Source organism: Oncorhynchus masou, chromosome 18, assembly GCF_036934945.1.
Source record: "Oncorhynchus masou masou isolate Uvic2021 chromosome 18, UVic_Omas_1.1, whole genome shotgun sequence".
Taxonomy (NCBI): Eukaryota; Metazoa; Chordata; class Actinopteri; order Salmoniformes; family Salmonidae; genus Oncorhynchus; species Oncorhynchus masou.
The window spans coordinates 54,244,626-54,255,242 of NC_088229.1; the positions used below are offsets into that span (position 1 = coordinate 54,244,626).

Sequence of the window (10,617 nt, forward strand, 5' to 3'; positions counted from 1 at the left end):
CACCTCATCTTTTAGCATGATAATGTACGGCTCCATGTCGCAAGGTTCTGGACACAATTCCTGGAAGCTGTAAATGTACTCAGTTCTTCCATGGCCTGCATACTCAGACATGCCACTGTAACAGTATAACTTTAGACCGTCCCCTCGCCCATACCCGGGAGCAAACCAGGGACCCTCTGCACACATTGACAACAGTCACCCACGAAGCATCGTTACCCATCGCTCCACAAAAGCCGCGGCCCTTGCAGAGCCACTACTTCAAGGTCTCAGAGCATGTGACGTCACCGATTTAAACGCTATTTAGAGCACACCACCGCTAACTAGCTAGCCGTTTCACATCCGTTACACCACCCATTGAGCATGTTTGGGATGCTCTGGATCGATGTGTAAACAGCGTTTTCCAGTTCCCACCAATATCCAGCAACTTTATATTTTTGTTCATTGTAGATAGTACAGAGGAATGTTTGAAGGGATGCATTCTTACTTTTTTGCAATAATTTTGTTTGTACAAAATGTTTCATTGATGTCAATGGCAGGTCTGTGCAAAAGTTGAAGTCGTCAGGATTCAGCACTAGGTGTTAACCCAGTAGAAAAAGGCTTCAAGGAAGGAAAGCAGGGTTTTGCGCAAGACATACTGTAATAGTCCAGTCATCATGTGATGTAGAAGAGGGGTCGATTTACTTATCGTCTTTTTCACAGGTTCGTCAGTTGGCTGTGTTCAATGGGGTGCTGTGGACAATGTTAAATTCTCTCCTAATAAGGACCATGGTTCCTTACTCTTTCAACTCAGCAAATAGTGTATTTTTTTACCTCAAACTACAAGATAAGTTTATTTGATAACAATATACATTATTTAAATCTCATGTCGGAGGCTGGCCTACCACATGCTGCCCCCCCAACAGAACATTTGTGTTTGATTGGTGGTGAACAAATGATTGTTATACTATTTTAAAACGTTTATTCCCATTAACAATGTACATTTTGGCCAAGAAAATCTTGCCATGTTTTTTTAAAAGTTTTTTTCCCCAGGTCTTACAATGTATTCTTACAGATTCAAAAACATGATGCTAAAAATGACTGTCTGGTGTACTAGGTGATAAAATGCACACTGCGTTACGGTTTAATTTGTCACACGTGTCGGAAACCACATTAGGTGTGTCCTATATAATAATCACCCACTCGTGCCAAAAGAACAGCGGTAATAATAAACAAATGCTAATATTAATTTACAAAATGGACAGATCTGGATAAAGAGCGTAAGACACATTGTCCACTTGGAACATATTTTCCCTCTTCCAGATGTGGAAGACCAACATGGAAGGAAGAAAATTATTTTAAGAGGAAAAGACAACTTAACCTTTGCGACATGCACCTGCTACCTGGACAAAAAGGCTAATAGCAGTTGGTATGATCCATCGACAAAATGTTTTTTTAAAAGGACAGAAAATGTTAAGACATAATCCAGCTAGTATTAGATTAAAGTGAGAGAGGGGGAAGATGGGAGGTACAGCAGAGGGATAGGTAGAGGGTAAAAGAGAGGGATAGAGAGTATGTGAGAGGGTCACACTGAAGTTCTCTAGCTTATAATTTTATAAAGGGTCTCCTTTTGATTTTGGGGGGGGGGGTGAGAACGGTTCCCGCATCGTTACTCTCTAGGCCGTGATTGGTTGTCTTGATAATATTTGTGTTCTGGGCTCATTCAGTCAGTTCATTGGATATTGGCTAAGTGCTCCCGCCACAGCATTGGCCACTGCGGCCCTGGGGGGCGGGCTCCTGAAGGTCCACTCCTGCCCGGGCCCGGCCCCCTGCCCCGGCTGCGCCCTGAGCCTCGTTCTTGGGCAGCTTCTTTGCTACAAGGACAGAGAGTAGAGAAAAGTAGAGTGGGCCATTAACGCTGCGTTCATGTGCTCCCAGAAGTAACAGATACACAGAACATCCAAAATCTGGACTAGTGAAGAAAGCCAATTCCTATCCTGTTTGCATTGTATTGACGGTAAGTCACTCTGGATAAGAGCGTTTTCTATATAACAAAAATGAAAAGTAAAATGTAGTAGGAATCCACCAATTTGAATTCATCCTATACCTGGGTTTTCAAAGTAGCAACAATGTAAGGGTAGAGGTCTATTTAGGCTATTGAGATAAACCCATAGAATAGTAATCATACATTCTGTGTGATCACTAAATGAGGACTATAGGCCAATAGTGCTTGGAGTGAGTAAGTTGGGACTCACTGGGTAGATGGTTGCCCTTACCTATGGCCATGAAGATTTCGTTGACATTCATAGCAGTCTTAGCTGAAGTCTCCATGAACAGTAGACTGTTGTCATCGGCATAGGCCTGTGCTTCCTGTAAAGACAGGACAATCATATTGTTATTACAGAATTTGTGAGGATTTTTCAGGTCTATAACAGGTTCTTAAGCACTAAGGGGGGGTATCCCGGACACAGATTGAGTTTAGACCTGGACTAAAAAGCTATTTAAATTAAGATTTTCAATTGACAATGCTTTTTAGCCCAGGACAAGGCATAATCTGTGTCCAGGAAACTGGCCCTAAATGACAATATGTGGACTACAAGTATTTTTTGTTTTACATACTGTGCATTCGGAAAGTATTCATACCCCTTCACTTTTTCCACATTTTGTGTCAGCCATTTTCTAAAATGGATTAAATTAATATTTCTCTTCCTCAATCCACACACAATATACTATAATGACAAAGGGAAAACAGGTTTTTAGAAATGTTTTGCAAATGTATTAAAAATGTTTAAAAAAAACAGAAATACCTTATTTACATAAGTATTCAAACCCTTTGCTATGAGACTCAAAATTGAGCTCTGGTGCATCCTGTTTCCATTGAGCATTCTTGAGATAGAGAGATATATATATATCTCTCTCTCTCTATGTCCCACAGTTGTGCACGTCAGAGAAAGAAAAAAAACAAGCCATGAGGTCCGTAGAGCTCAGAGACAGGATTGGTCAAGGCACAGATCTGGGGAAGGGTACCAAAAAATGTCTGCAGCATTGAAGGTGCCCAAGAACACAGTAGCCTCAATCATTCTTAAATGGAAGAAGTTTGGAACCACCCAGACTCTTCTTAGAGGCCTTTATGGTAGAGTGGCCAGACAGGTTCTCAGTAAAAAGTACTTTGAAAGCCTGCTTGGAGTTTCCCCAAAAGGCACCTAAAGAACTCTCAGACTGTGAGAAACAAGATTCTGTGGTCTGATGAAACCAAACTTGAACTCTTTGGCCTGAATGCCAAGCTTCACATCTGGAGGAAACCAGGTACCGCTCATCATCTTGCTAATACCATCCCTACGGTGAAGCATGGTGGTGGCAGCACCATGCTGTGGGGATGTTTTTCAGCAGCAGGGACTGGGAGACTAGTCAGGAGAGGAAAATATTTACGGAGAAAAGTACAGAAAATCTGCTCCAGAGTGCTCAGGACTTCAGACTGGGGAGAACGACCCTAAGCACACAGTGGCTTCGGAAAAAGTCTCTGAATGACCTTGAGTGGCCCAGTCAGAGTCCGGACTTGAACCCGATTGAACAGGAGAGACCTGAAAATAGCTGTGCAGCGACGCTCCGCATTCAACCTGACAGAGCTTGAGAGGACATGCAGAGAAATGGGAGAAGCTCCCCAAATACAGGTGTGCCAAGTTTGTAGCGTCATACCCAATAAGACTCAAGGCTGTAATCATTGCCAAAGGTGCTTCAACAAAGTACTAAGTAAAGGGTCTGAATACTTATGTAAATGCGATTTCAGTTTATAAATGTTAAACTTCTTTTTTTAAACAGTTGTTGCTTTGTTATTATGGGGTAAGTGTGTAGATTGATGAGGAGAAAACTATTTAATCAATTTTAGAATAAGGCTGTAATGTAGCAAAATGTGGAAAAAGTTAAGGGGTCTGAATACTTTCCGACAGCACTGTGTGTGTGTGTGTGTGTGTGTGTGTGTGTGTGTGTGTGTGTGTGTATACAGTTGAAGTCGGAAGTTAACATACAAGTTTTAATGACTCCAACCTAAGTGTTTTTCAACCACTCCACCAAGTTCTTGTTCACAAACTATAGTTTTGGCAAGTCACTTAGGACATCTACTTTATGCATGACATGTAATTTTCCAACCATTGTTTCTAGACAGATTATTTCACTTTATCACAATTCCACTGGGTCAGAATTTTACATACACTAAATTGACTGTGCCTTTAAACAGCTCGGAAAATTCCAGAAAATGAGGTCATGGCTTTAGAAGCTTCTGATAAATTATGTCAACTTGCCTGAGTCAGTTGGAGGTGTACCTGTGGATGTATTTCAAGGCCTACCTTCAAACTCAGTGCCTCTTTGCTTGACATCAGAGGAAAATCAAAAGAAATCAGCAAAGACCTCAGAAAAAAAATGGTAGACCTCCACAAGTCTGATTCATCCTTGGGAGCAATTTCCAAACGCCTGAAAGTACAACGTTCATTTGTACAAAAAAATACTACGCAAGTATAAACACCATAGGACCACACAGCCGTCATACTGCTCAAGAAGGAGACGCGTTCTGTCTCCTAGAGATGAACAGCAGCAAAGAACCTTGTGAAGATGCTGGAGGAAACGGGTACCAAAATGTCTATATCCACAGTAAAACGAGTCCTATATCGACATAACCTGAAAGGCCGCTCAGCAAGGAAGAAGCCACTATTCCAAAACCGCCATAAAAAAGCCGGACTATGGTTTGCAACTGCACATGGGGACAAAGATCGCACTTTTTGGAGAAATGTACTCTGGTCTGATGAAACAAAAATAGAACTGTTTGACCATAATGACCATCGTTATGTTTGGAGGAAAAAGGGGGAGGCTTGGGTGAGGGAGGGAAATTATGTGGATATATTGAAGCAACATCTCTAGACATTAGTCAGGAAGTTAAAGCCAAACAGACAATGACCCCAAGCATACTTCCAAAGTTGTGGCAAAAGGCTTAAGGACAACAAAGTCAAGGTATTGGAGTGGCCATCACAAAGCCCTGACCTCAACCCTATAGAAAATCTGTTGGCAGAACTGAAAAAGCATGTGCGAGCAAGGAGGCCTTCAAACCTGATTCAGTTACACCAGGTCTGTCAGGAGGAATGGGCGGAAATTCACCCAATTTATTGTGGGAAGCTTGTGGAAGGCTACCCGAAACTTTTGACCCACGTTAAACAATTTAGGCAATGCTACCAAATTCTAATTGTGTGTTCGTAAACCTCTGACCCACTGGGAATGTGATGAAAGAAATAAAAGCTGAAATAAATCACTCTACTATTATTCTGACATTTCACATTCTTAAAATAAAGTGGTGATCCTGACTGACCTAAGACAGGACATTTTTACTGGGATTAAATGTCAGGAATTGTGACTTTAAATGTATTTGGCTAAGGTGTATGTAAACTTTCGATTTCAACTGTATGTATGTTATATATATATATATATATATATTTATTTATTTTTATGTACACTATCATAGTACCACACCAAATAGTAGAAGACCATTTGGCCTATGACACATTTTTTTTTTTTTTAAATGTAACAATTGATTCATCAGCATCTGGTTTTGTTGTTAGGTTTTGTTGTTATTATCATGCTAACTGTTTTGTTATGTTGTCAATCAATGAAACACACACGGCGTGGGAATTGTTCTCACCTGGAGATCAACGGCTCTCTTGTTAGCGACGTCGGCCTTGTTCCCAGCCAGAGCGATGACGATGTTGGGGCTGGCTTGTCTCTGCAGCTCCTTCACCCAGTTCTTTGCTCGCGTAAAAGTGTCCTGGTGAAACACGCAAAAGGCACAGAATGCATCATTTACATTAAGGTTATGACAGGGTAAGAGAGTTGAACTAAGCTCATAAAGCATTGAGAATTGATATTCTTAAAACAACCAAACTATTGGTTTCACTGGTCATTAAAATTCAATTGGATGCCCTGCTTACACAGTTGTAAGGTGTAACAGATAAAGAGCCTTTACGCACTCTGTTGGTGATGTCGTAGACCACAATTGCTGCCTGGGCTCCTCTGTAGTACATGGGCGCCAGGCTGTGGTATCGCTCCTGGCCTGCCGTGTCCCAAATCTCAAACTTGACTGTCGTGTCGTCCAGGCAGACAGTCTGTGTGAGGAAGGCAGCTGGAAAATAGTAAGACGGAGGAAGGAAGGGAAGAAAAGTTAAGAGGATATGTCAGGGGAGGAAAAAGTGCAGTGTTCATGACACTTGGAGATGTCTTATATAGCGCAGACTTTATTCCTACATGACAGAGAAGCAGGTCTATTCTACTTAATACATTTATACCTGCACCTCTATCAGAAACGGTGCACAGCAATTGAGTGCGCCATGACATGTCAATCTCTCCCACTCGCTTCAATGTCAACATTTGTTTTGTCATTACGGGCACTTAAAACCTATCCAGTGTCGGGAAAGGTTTCAGTTGCAGTTCCTCAATTTGCTCTACGCTAGAGGAGGCCTACGAACTGAATTGTACACACACACACACGTTAAAAAAAAAACGCAGAGGCTTTAAAAAAAAGTAACTTTGATACGGTTCTATTTTTATAAATGTTCTTCAATATGGTTAAAGTGTTCTTAACTATGAACTTGTTCAATTTCTTTGCTTTATCCTTTGAAAATAGACACGTGAAAAGATTGGGACGAGCATGCACATCTTCAATATGTACCCATTGTTCCTCTTTAGCGCATTTAACTATGTCGCAAGTAAAAGCCCTGGGTGGCAAATTGATACAATTCTAAGTCTGGAAGGTTAAACCACCCTCAGACTTAGGAAGTTGTAAAAATGTCCTTTTTATTCTATGAGTATCAACGTGACTTCTATTGATAGTCCACAGTGACTAATAAAATAATAATAAAATGGATACTATCAACAAACAGGGACTTTATAATAGGCTCATAATGTTATGCAAGGTCATTTGAAAAAAAAAATGTATTTTTGGTATCATTTGTGATTTTTAACCATGTCCTGCCAAACAGGTTGGAGGATTAACTTCCAAACGAGCACAGCACTGCTGCTTCTACGGATCAGAACTGCAAAGAGAAATGCTAATCCCATGTCTGTAAACTACAAACACTAGAATTCCACAATCACATGACAGCGCAGAGAGTCCATGGCCTCGTTCCAATCCTTCCTTCCTACCTCCCTTTATTGAGCCCAATCACTGACATGACTGGGTCATTAAATCATTGATTACTTACTAGAAGGGAGGAAGAAAGATAGCATTTTTGAACAAGGCCCATTTCTCCAGCAGTGAAGAGGACCCATGAGGCATGTCAACCTTTGACCCCTCTAACAATTCTAACATTGCGGTCATTTCCTGTGCCCTCTATCGTTGACTGGAGTTTACTACTATGAACTGCATACGATAGGCTAATATCCGGCAGAAATGCTGTTCTACAGTGTTAATCTATTTAATTTTTGGAGGTTAATGACATCTCCACTACGGTAGCATCGTCCTCTACATTGACTTGCTTGAGCATTCATTGCGTTGATTACAAAAGGTCAAATAATGGTTAAATAAATGCAATTTTTGTCAACCCTACACTTTTTCCTTTTGTTTGACCTCATTTGCTTTGTTTTTAAATATCCATGATATGGTGATGCCATTCTTGCAATGAGATCTAGTAAATCCAAATATCACAGATATAAAAGACCACTTGATGGAATAGAGAAACCTGCAGTGGGTCATATCAAACCACCAGAAATAGCCTGCACAAACAATAGTAAAAAAATTATATATATATATATATGCAAGGTCATATATATATATATATATATATACACACACACAGTGAATAACTCACCTCCGATGGTGCTCTCTTGGTACTCCTGAAACTGGCCCTTGACGAAGCGCAGCACCAGGCTGGACTTGCCCACCGCCGATTCCCCCAGCAGCACCAGCTTGAACTGGCAGATCTTGTTGCCTGCCGCCGGGCCGTTGGGTCGCGCCGGTCCTCCACGACCCGCCATGGAGCTGTGCAGTGGCTATCCTGAATGAGAGGGGCTTGGCCACGCCAAGAGAGACAGCAGGGGGGGGGGGTCTGGAGCAGCAGTGGAATTCCGATATGTGGGGGCAGCGGTTGGGATCCGTATAACAAAGGCACAGATGGGGATTAGGTTAGAAGGGCTGAGCTGATCGGCGCCGGAAACCAGACAAAGTAAAGAGAAGAAGTTCAGCAACTGGGGTGCTGGTGTAGAGAAAAGATAGGTAAACGATTACTGACAAGAAGTAGAAGCATTAAAAAAAAAATACCACAGTTAGTCTGGCTGGAAAGTCCCTGCAGGTATAGGTGGAAGTGGGAGTTAGGCAAACCACACCGGTCCTCATGTGAGAGCAGTCTTGCTATTGGCCACCTTATCTTCCTGGCATGATGTGTCAATATTGATAACTCAAACACTGGCAGATATGAAGTAGAGCCTCTTCAGTTAATGTGTTGGTAGGCAGTTGGCCTATTCAATATCAACCAAAGCATTATAAACTATGTCCAGAAATACCTCCACGGGGTGCATCTTGTCAGTCTGATTTTGCATGGCTGGCTAAAAAACATTTACAAACTAGGTCCCTATAATGTGCACTCTATCAATGATTTAGATGACTGATGGAGGTGTGGTGGTGTGAACACAGTGCCCCGGCTCTATCTTGGCACTCCTACACCATTATAAAATATATTTAGGAAGCTATAAAAATCTAATTTATTAGTGTCTACACATTTGTTTTTTCCATGTGTATTCTATTACAGACACCTTAATGCATACTTTTAAATTATATTCTGTCAGTTCTTCCTTAAATTATAGTTTTGGGGGATTACTAATGCTATGTTCACCACTACAACAACAACAAAAATACATAAATACATGTAATTTTGTAGAATAGAATTCCATTATTTCCTATGGAGGACTGCTCCTACTGGGGAATGCCAATATGGCTGACAGGAGGCTTCCAAAGGCTCTCAATGTCCAATACATAGCTACAGCAACCAGGGTTTATTATCATTATCATTGCGCTTTACTTTACTGTTTGATGCCATCTATGTACACTGAACAAAAAATATAAAAACGTACCATGTAAAGTGTTGGTCCAATGTCCAAAATGTGCAGTTTTGTCAAAAAACACAATGCCACAGATGTCTCAAGTTGAGGGGGCGTGCAATTGGCATGCTAACTGCAAGCATGTCCACCAGCGCTGTTGTCAGAGAAAAAGTCACCTCCAATGTCGTTTTAGAGACTTTGGCAGTATGTCTAACCGGCCTCACAACCGCAGACCATGTGTATGGTGTTGTGTGGGCGAGCGGTTTGAGTTTATTTTTACAGGGACAGTGCACATTAATCAACGTTTCAGTAAAAGTGCCGGTTTTAGCCAACCAGCTAATTTTCCACCGTAGTCCCTGGCAGATTAGTTTGCTGATGTCAACGTTGTAACAGAGTGACCCATGGTAGCCCGAGGGGGTTATGGTATGGGCAGGCATAAAATATGGACAACGAACACATTTTATCGATGGCAATTCGAATGCACTGAGATACCGTGGCAAGATCCTGAGACCCAATATCGTGTCATTCATCCTCCGCCATATAATGCACGGCCCCATGTCACAAGGATCTGTACACAATTCTCGGAAGCTGAAAATGTCCCAGTTCTTCCATTGCCTGCATACTCACCAGACATGTCACCGATTGACCATGTGTGGGATGCTCTGGATCGACGTGTATGACATTTTGTTCCAGGTTCCGCCAATACCCAGCAACTTCGCAATGCCATTAAAGAGTGGCGACAATATTCCAAAGCCTGATCAACTCTCTGCAAAGGAGATATGTCGCGCTGCAAGAAGCAAATGGTGGTCTCACCAGATACTGACTGGTTTTCTGATCCACGCATCTACCTTTAATTAAGGTATATGTGACCAACATGGGGCCTAATGAATTCATTTAATTAACTAACTCAGCAACATCTTTGAAATTGTTGCGTTTATATTTGTTCACTAACGGTGTCTGTCTAAAAGCTGTCACTGGCGTAACGTTCGCTAGCTAACTAACAACTAGGACGTTGAGTTTCAGTGCACTGCCTAAGTTAAGAGTACAACAAAGTTTACCAGTTCAACAACCATATGACAGACAGGTCATACGTTAGCTAGCTAACTTAGATGACAAAACAACAGTCAGTAAGTAAGTGGAAAATGCATAGATAGTTGACTAGCAGCAATGGCTGATGCATTTTAGTAGCTTACTCGCTACTACACTAGCATTTCTAGTTAGCTAGCTGACTACTCTAGCTAGGTATCAAATCGTATGTCACATGCGCCGAACACAACAGGTATAGACTTTACCGTGAAATGCTTACTTACGATCTCGTTCCCAACGATGCAGTTAAAAAAAATATTGTTTAAACAATATAACAAAAAGATAACACATACAAGGACGGTACACAAATATGATCAACTATTATCTAGAGGGGAAATGTGTTCTTTCTTACCGATTTAGATTCCAGTTGTAGTATCTGCCCTTAATTTTCAAATGATTGTTTTTGATTTGTTTGTTTCACTTATCAGTGTGGCGAATGACTCTATCCTGTATTTCCGCGTTGTGTAACTGAACATCCGGGTTACA

General features: G+C 41.4%; 1 protein-coding gene across 3 annotated transcripts; it reads right to left on the reverse strand.

Annotated features, from left to right (window-relative positions):
- Window positions 1-801: 801 nt before the first annotated feature.
- On the reverse strand, window positions 802-10,592 carry LOC135504826 (ras-related protein Rab-5C). Of its 3 annotated transcripts, none has more exons than XM_064923707.1 (6): window positions 10,484-10,592; window positions 7,821-8,204; window positions 5,985-6,136; window positions 5,660-5,782; window positions 2,253-2,346; window positions 802-1,850 (listed from the first exon to the last, which is right to left on the reverse strand). In XM_064923707.1, the coding sequence occupies exons 2-6, from the start codon at window positions 7,984-7,986 to the stop codon at window positions 1,723-1,725; spliced, it is 663 nt and encodes a 220-aa protein (XP_064779779.1). In that variant the 5' UTR covers window positions 7,987-8,204; window positions 10,484-10,592; the 3' UTR covers window positions 802-1,722. The 3 variants fall into 3 exon arrangements, with proteins under 3 accessions (XP_064779779.1, XP_064779782.1, XP_064779781.1); XM_064923710.1 differs by having other exon boundaries at window positions 7,821-8,057; window positions 10,484-10,590; XM_064923709.1 differs by having other exon boundaries at window positions 7,821-8,148; window positions 10,484-10,590.
- Between the last annotated feature and the right edge of the window lie 25 nt (window positions 10,593-10,617).

Excerpts from the sequence above, each read along its gene's own strand:
- LOC135504826 (XM_064923707.1), bottom strand. The coding sequence starts at position 7,986 with ATGGCGGGTCGTGGAGGACCGGCGCGACCCAACGGCCCGGCGGCAGGC. Across the intron at positions 6,137-7,820 it reads CCAAGAGAGCACCATCGGAG|CTGCCTTCCTCACACAGACT; the intron begins GTGAGTTATTCA and ends ACTATTTTCCAG. Across the intron at positions 2,347-5,659 it reads AGAGAGCCGTTGATCTCCAG|GAAGCACAGGCCTATGCCGA; the intron begins GTGAGAACAATT and ends CTGTCTTTACAG.